The sequence below is a fragment of the Phyllobates terribilis genome, unplaced genomic scaffold (genome assembly GCF_046119375.1).
Source record: "Phyllobates terribilis strain yellow unplaced genomic scaffold, ASM4611937v1 Scaffold_2__4_contigs__length_985480577, whole genome shotgun sequence".
NCBI lineage: Eukaryota > Metazoa > Chordata > Amphibia > Anura > Dendrobatidae > Phyllobates > Phyllobates terribilis.
The window spans coordinates 458,038,502-458,046,505 of record NW_027362762.1 but is presented as its reverse complement, the minus strand read 5'-3'; the positions used below and the strand labels follow the sequence as shown (position 1 = coordinate 458,046,505).

The 8,004-nt window shown below is 44.5% G+C and overlaps 1 protein-coding gene across 1 annotated transcript; it reads right to left on the bottom strand.

Moving 5' to 3' along the window:
* Nucleotides 1-6,239: 6,239 nt before the first annotated feature.
* Nucleotides 6,240-7,651, bottom strand: MARCKSL1 (MARCKS like 1). The gene is made up of 2 exons (XM_073670577.1): nt 7,456-7,651; nt 6,240-7,162 (listed from the first exon to the last, which is right to left on the bottom strand). The coding sequence occupies exons 1-2, from the start codon at nt 7,519-7,521 to the stop codon at nt 6,668-6,670; spliced, it is 561 nt and encodes a 186-aa protein (XP_073526678.1). The 5' UTR covers nt 7,522-7,651; the 3' UTR covers nt 6,240-6,667.
* Nucleotides 7,652-8,004: the final 353 nt, after the last annotated feature.

Here is an 8,004-nt window from a genome sequence, read left to right as displayed (position 1 = left end):
GATCAGGAATAGAACAGACATTTATAGGACATTTCATAACTTTCCCAAAGTCTTAAGGAAACATTTACATCACATGCTGCATGGTACTACTGTACCCAATTTATTATATATTGTCGGAGTTGGTACATTTTATTCCATCTCCACCAAAATGGACACCGATTCCACTTCCCTGGTTTTGACACCAAGAGCTGCACATGGCGCCAACCTGGAACCACAGTTGGCAAGATTTAAAGTGCCACATGGACATTTAGGCTGGATTTACACACTTGCTTTATTGGTCTGTACTTGGACCATTTCAAACTTAACAGCTTGTATATGCCTTTGAGACTGGTTCGGGTCAGTACACCCGTGGCCAGTCCGTGCATTATTGTCCATGTACAATCCATGAAACAAGGATGTGTATGTATGAATTCAGACTTTTTTTGTATCACAGTCCGAGTAAGTACCACAATGCACGGACTAACTTCAGGTCTCCATACCTAAATTCAACATCCTTACATATAATATGAAGCTGTCAAGTTCTGGCCAGGAGACCTGCGGCCAGTCTGTGCATCGTATTCCGTACATAGACCCTGCTCCATTGATGTCTGAATTTGCACATAGATCAAATTGATGCATACAGTTTCCTTTTTTTTCTGTGTGCTGTGTCAAGAGTTATAATCATTGTGTCTTCAGTTTTGCTTGCATGAAACCTGTTTGGAGGTTTCCCTAGCTTTTCCTAGCAGTCACTGAGAAATGGACAGCACACTTATTTCTTTATTTTACTAACCCCCTTTCACTTGAAACAGACCAGAATAGGACATGTGAATAGCCCCGTAGAATATAACGTCTGTGTGATGATGGAATGACGTGTGAATGAACCCTTAGGCTGTGTTCACATACAGAAAACTGCTGCAGTTCTCTGTCTGTGGTCTTAACTGCTCCTTAACACAATCACTTTATTTTACAGAAAAAGTGCGCAGATTCGCAGGTGAAAAGGCAGTTTCCCTTCATAGTTAAGGGGTGGTGTAAAGGAACAGTGAAGACTGCAGACCTTGGTTTTTCACCCTTCGTATCAACACTGCCTTAAAGTATAAATCAATCAGCACATGATAGCTTGCATCGTATATGAACTATAGAGTTGAAGTGAATTAGTTCCTCTGATTTTCTTTGGTTACATAAGCATCTGATTCTTCTCTTCACACACTGTACAATGGAGGTTTGCACCATTTTGAGTTTCTGCTGATGTAACTATTTTTTTTCCAATGATAAGTGGTAACACATTGATCTGTTAATCTCATTAAAGATAGTCAGAGCTAGACCCCATGTGTAACTATCAGCATATGTGTATTTGGGAGGCTCCAATAAATCACGCCTGGAACTGAGCATTGACGTAATCTGGCAGAAGTGGCTCCATGTCCCCTTTTCAGAGTCGAAAACAATGTGAAATCTTAAGGTTCAGTACTGTATGTGTTGAGGTATCATCGCTACATAGATTGTGGCAGAGTATTACATTTGTGAAGGTAAAGTGGTGAGGAGAGGAGTGTTTTTTTGTTTTTTTCAAATTGGCATGTTATCTGGAACTACTTAATTCACACTGCAGTATGTGGCCGTATTTTATATCTGAAATGGCAAGCTAAAATGAGAGAGGATCTTGTAGAGTGGAAGTGCAGTGGAAATATTTGCAGTCTCATGTGTTTTAGGCTCATAACTGGTTTTAGTTTAAAAATACTAATGCAAATACACCCATGTGAAAGTGGCCTTAAATGGGGTGTACTCATATTTTGTGTTCAGGACCACACGGCCCCACTAAATCCCGGCTAACTGGGGCTGGTGCGCTTATGAAGATTGACCGTTTTGACAATTTGCATAGTGGTGTCGCTGGTCTGAACTGTGAGCCCTCCCATGCTGCAAGCAGAGGCAGCTTTGCCTTAGCATCAAAGAACAGTGGCGCTTGCAAAGACTGCTCGTTGCCTAAGAAACCGGCCACCTTTTTGATACACTGCAGAAGTTGCCAGTAGGGGGCTAGTTTACTTAGGCAACAAGCAGTAAATCATAACATTGTTAGTTCTTGAGCTCGTGGAGAAGATATCTAAGTGATATTTTTTTAAAGGGTAAATTGCAAAGTTGTGTGGTTTTACAAGTAAGTATTTTGATATGTTTTCCGTTTCACACAAGATGTGGTAACTCTTTAAAGGGAACCTGTCGGGATGATTTTACTACCATCACTAGTGGTATGGCTTTTATATATGATGGTACAACATAACTGTTTAGTAGTAATCCAGTGTGCCAGCATTGAAAGATCAAGCATTGAAGTCACATGTACATCAGCCTGGTGGTGTAGAAACACTTGGAGGTCATGGTTTTTTTTTTCTTTTTTTAGAAGTCATCTTTAGGCTATGTTAACATGTCCAGTCATCCTTTAGAACGGATCCAGCAGCAATCCATTGACAAAAAAAGTTGTGCAGACACAACTTTGTCAATCTAAAAAAAAATCTGAATTCAACTGATTTAACATTGAAGTCTATGGAAAACTGATCTGTTTATTCCCCATCTGTTTTCTTCCATTTGAAACTGATACAGTAAAAAACACACACACACACACAAAAAAAAAACAAAACGGATGGCCAATAAACGGATCCTTGTTCCATTGACCTGGGTGTAAAAAAATAGAAAAAACCCTGATCTGCACAACTTTTTTGCCAATGGATTGCTGCTGGATCTGTTCTGATGTCCACTGGACATGTGAACGTAGCCTTAGAACAGATCCAGTAGCAATCCATTGTCAAAGTTGTGCAGATAGCTTTTTTTTTTTTTTTTTTTTCTTTTTTTGCACCTAAAAAAAAAATTTATTTCAACTGAATCCATTTTTTTTTTTTTTTTTTAAAACACTGGAGTCTATGGAAAACGGATCCGTTAATTTAGTCATCTGTTTTTTTGTGTTTTTTTTTTTTCTTTTCATTTGAAAAAGATTTGTTTTCTTTTTCCTTAGAGTATCGGTTTCAAATAAAAGAAAATTAACAGATCAGTGAAGGGAGAATCCGGCACTCATCGAGTTGCAGAAAAATGTCTGCTTTATTAGCAAAGCAATCCAAAATCAGTGACGTTTCGGTCGAAAGGACCTTCTTCAGGCAGATTGCATATGGTACACTGCATGTGATAGCGCTGTGGGGAACAGGGATTCAATGCCCATAGGATTTGCGCTCATTGTATGGGCATTGAATTCCTATTCCTCACATCGCTGTTACATGCAGTGTACCATACGCAATCTGCCTGAAGAAGGTCCTTTCATCCTTTTGACCGAAACGCCACTGTTTGTGGATTGCTTTGCTAATAAAGCAGACATTTTTCTGCAAGTCTGAGTGCTGGATTCTTTCTTCACTTAGTATATGGCCCCGTAATTTTATGCAGATAGGATGTATGTTTATATAATTAATATCAGTTTTCCATGGACTCCTGTGTTAAATGAGTTGGAATCTGTTTTTTTTAGCTAGACAAAAGTTCTCTGCACAACTTTTCTGACAATGGATTGCTGCTGGAACCGTTCTAAGGCTATGTTCACAAGTCGAGTAGTGATCAGTTAGAACGGATTCAGTAGCAATCCGTTGGGAAAAAGTTGTGCAGACAGAAATTTTTAGTCCGTTTTCTAATTGATCACTACTGGACATGTGAACATAGGCTTGGATACCTTATCACAAGATCTCCTAATGTCTTGTATCACTTACGGTACTTATTGACCATTTACACATGATGTACAAATCAACTACAGCATGAATGAATATGGCCAAATGTTTATCCTAAAATCCTAAATAAATCCGGAGGTGTTCACTTTGTGTATGGAGCCATTAAGAAGCAACATTGCTATGTAACACTAGGTGAATATATCCTATTTTGTATTTTCTTGAGTGTTGATTCATCCTTGAGTGAGTCTTTGACCTATAGAATTAAAGTCTGCTCCTCCTGAAGCTTTGCATCCTGACTTGTATAGAACAGAAAGCAGCAGATGAGGTGAAGACATGGCCATGTATGAGTGTGCCTATATTCATTGTAGTATATGGGAGAAGGGAAACATTGAACCAGTTGAGTGTCTGGCAAATCCTACCATGAGAACAAAACCTTTAAGAGGTGGGAGCCCTATACATGGACCCAGCAACTTTGATATTTTTTTTCAATATGAAGTAAAATGTCTCCTCGCCCATTGGATTGGTTCGATCTGACAATATGGCCATTGGCCCCAAAAAGGTTGTGCACTCCTAATGTAGCCTGTGTGTTAATAAAATTTGATTAAGGAAAGCCATCTCAAAGAAAAAAAAAAAGTGGTTTGTACATGTTGGCCAACACCAACTGATGCCAGTAGCTCACACTAGGGTGTCAATGACCTAAATATATCCTGGTACACTTCAAAGTGTTGGCATGGATATACAATCATTTAGCACTTACCCATGAAGAGGTGAATTTAGAGCAGTGTTACTACCTAAAGTTCATCATGTTCAATGTGTTGTGTTCCATGTGATAGAAGGCACAATACAAATATTTGTTCCATTTTTAGTCAAACTAGTAGTGTTATTGTATTGCCGGGTGCAGTTTTGGAAGCAAGAATAACAATTTACACCTATACTACACAGAACACTGCCTTAAAAAGGGATTTTCACTTCTGGACAGCCCACGCCTAATCATGTTAGGTCTCCAATTAACAGTGGATTGCAGCTGCCCCCATGACCTGGCAGGGCACAGGTGGGCTGCAGGCTTTACAATTTCATCAGAGCAGACAGCCATTCTGATGGACTATTGATCGGCTTCAGTGGCCCTTGACACCATCCCATGATCAGCCAGGAATAGTGGTCGAACAGGAGAATGGGAATATGCACGCATTTTAAAATGGGGGTTTTGAAGTGCTTAGGCTGAGATTGGTAGGAAGTGGACAACCCCTTTAAGAATGGGTTTTTGATTATACAGATGTTAAGGCTGGGTGCCCACGTAGCGTTTTTCAAGCATTTAGGCTGCGGAAATTCCGCAGCCTAAACGCTTGTGAAACGCTAGGTAATCCGCACCCCATGGTCCCCAAGGGGGTTCCGCATGTTCTATGCACATGCTGCGTACAAAAATCTGCAGCATGTCATTTAATTTTGTGGAAGCGCAGCGGAACTCTTGCCATTGACTTGCATTGAAACCGCGACTGTACATTTGTACAAGCGGCTTCTATGCGTCTCTATGTGCGGATGGTACCTAGTTCTGGAGGAGAGGAGACTCTCATCCAGACCTGGATACCATTGTACCTGTAAAAAAATAAAATAACAAATAAAGTTATATTCACCTGTCCGGCGGCTTCTCTCTGAATGCCGGCATCGCTTGAGGACCTGCGGTGACGTCACAGTCATGTGACCGCAGGCCCTTCACCGCTCTCTCGCGATATGCCGGCAGCCGGGAACCAGCGCTGCAGCCACGCCGGGGCCTCGGGGGGGGGGGGGGGGTGAGTATAGCTTTGTTTTAATTTTTACGGTTCACACTGTATAAATCCATGCAGTTTGCATGGATTTATATAGTGTGACCTAGTTGTCAAGCACTTTCCAAGTGATGCCATCGCCTGGAAAGCGCTTGTCAATCTGCATGCGGAAACGCATGTGAATCCGCATGTATTCTGCAGGAAAAACGCATGTACAATCTGCATGTGTTTTTTCTGCCAGGGAGATGCAGAAATTTTCTGCTTCATTTCTGCATTGTGGGCACATAGCCTAAAAGGGAGCAGAATACAATATGTAGACATGTGCCCCAGGAAACCTGTTTAAAGTTAGGATAGTCACTTTGTGCCATGGTAGAAGTGGAAGGTATGACAAAGGGCAACATTACATCTTCCATGAAATAAGCCATTGGATGCATTTACTAGAAGGTGAGCAGTAAGTCAGAGCACCTCCTAGAAAGGGGCCATGTACAAGAAAGTTTTGGGTGGGGACTGAACTTATGGAAGTTGAGAACTTTAGGTGACAAGCAGTGATGGTGGAGTTTTCTGTGAGGGGAAAAACCCATATTCTATGTGCCCATGGAGCAGGTTACTAAAGTGAGATGTTAGCATGTCCTGTAGGGCCCCTCCATACAAAAAAAAAAAAAAAAAAAAAAAAGGTAAAGGGGAGCAATAGCTGGCATTCAATTTAGGCCATGTGGAAAAGTCCATTCTCCCCCCCCCCATGTCCTTACAGGCAGCAGCCACTGAACATGCAGCTAGTATAAGGCAATGGTAAAATAAGATGACCGACGCTTTGAGGTAAAGGGGGTTAAAATTTATTTTTAAAATATATCACAATGAAAAATAAAATATAACAACTGAAGGAATTTAGAAAAGTCACCACAGAACTAGACCATAAAAAAGTATTTACAGAAATGCACACTCTCTCAAGTGACAGTCACAGCAGAGCACTCACAGCTCACATCCTGAGGAGAGGCCTCTGCACAGGGCGCCCAGGAGGGGGCGCAGCTCAGGCCCCGGATCCAGCTACATATGCTGCCCCATGATTGTCAGTGGTATAGAGGACGGCAGAGGGCGCCAGTCTGGTACAGTCCACCTCAGCAGGACATGAGGAACACCTAATGAGGGCAGTGAAGATTACCATGGAGGGTCTGCTCACACAAGACCCAGGGCTGTGGTGAATGACAGGTGTAAAAAAGGGCTCAGCGCATAGTCTATGGGGGCGGCTTACTCCTCCTTCTGGGGCTCGGTGGGCGTCTCCGTACTGGGCACCGGCTCTTCGCTCTGGGGGGTCTGCTCTGGAGGGGTGACGGCGGGCTCGGCGGCATCCTCGGCGGGCGCTGCAGGCTCAGGGTTGGGGGTCTCGGCGGGGCTGGCGGGCTCGGCGCTCTCACTTGTGGGCTCCGCAGGCTTGCCGGACTCCTCTTCTGGCTTGGGGGCAGCCGCTTCTTCCCCAGCAGGGGGCGCCTCTGCAGCTGCCGCCTCCTTCTTGGTCTTCCTGAACGGCAGCTTGAGGTTCTTCTTGAAGGAGAAGATCTTCTTGGCCGCTTTTCCAGGGGGCTCCTCGGGCTTGGCCTCGCCGTTTGTTGGCGGAGCTTGCTCGATCGTCTCTCCGGATCCCGCCTCCTCGGTGACCGGCTCGGCGGAGCCATTGGCAGCAGCGGCGGCATCCCCGTTAGTTTTGGGGAGGGTATCACCGTTCGTCTTCACGTGACCATTTTCCTGCGTTAAATAAAACATGTGGATGAGAATCTTTAGCAGTGACCCGACAGTCTCACCCCCAGGCATGCAGCAAGCCCCTAGTATCAAGGCGATCCAACCCAGCCAGCTGCAAAACTAACCACACCCCTATCCAGATACACAAGGCTCAGCGGGGCATCCGAGTCACGAAGCCCCAGCAATGAAGCAGCCCGAGCAGCCATCATTCATCACACAGGTCTCATTAATGGCAGGAGCTCGGCTCGCCCAATCCCCATCGCGAACAATGAACTGTACGAGCCTCGGCATCCTCTTACCTGTTGGTCCGCGGTCTTGCTGGCGGCGGTGTCGGCGCTCTGGCCCTTGGACGCGGTGCTGCCCATGTCTGCTAGCTAGGATTACACAATTGTACACAGCCGTACAGTATAGGGCACGCAGCTACGATCACATAGACCCCTCAGTATCCGCCGCACGATTTGAGCTCTCAGCCCTCCTTCGCCTTTTATATAGCTGTTCTATGGCCCGTTCTAGCCAATCAGAATGCAGCAGTCCGCAATGGAATGGCGGGCTGAGCCAATCAGCGTGCAGCAGGAGGGGGGAGGCGAGGGCGAGGTCCTGGTGTAGCGCACAGGGCAGTGGTAACGTGATTTGGGGTAAATGATTGGGAAGTAGTGGCCCATCTATAGGACAGAGAGGAGTCGTGGCTGGAGAGTGTACGCCGGACTAGGGACGTACTCAGACGGCAGAGGGAGGGGTAAATGGCGGCTCACAGAGTGAGGGGCTGTGGGGTTGGATGGAGCACAAGATGGTGACAGAAAAATCTGTGAAAAAGATAAAAACCCGGGAAGAAATAATCACTTTGACTT

Coding starts and splice junctions, on each gene's coding strand:
- MARCKSL1 (XM_073670577.1), bottom strand. CDS start 7,521: ATGGGCAGCACCGCGTCCAAGGGCCAGAGCGCCGACACCGCCGCCAGC. Junction 7,163..7,455: donor GCAAGACCGCGGACCAACAG/GTAAGAGGATGC, acceptor TATTTAACGCAG/GAAAATGGTCACGTGAAGAC.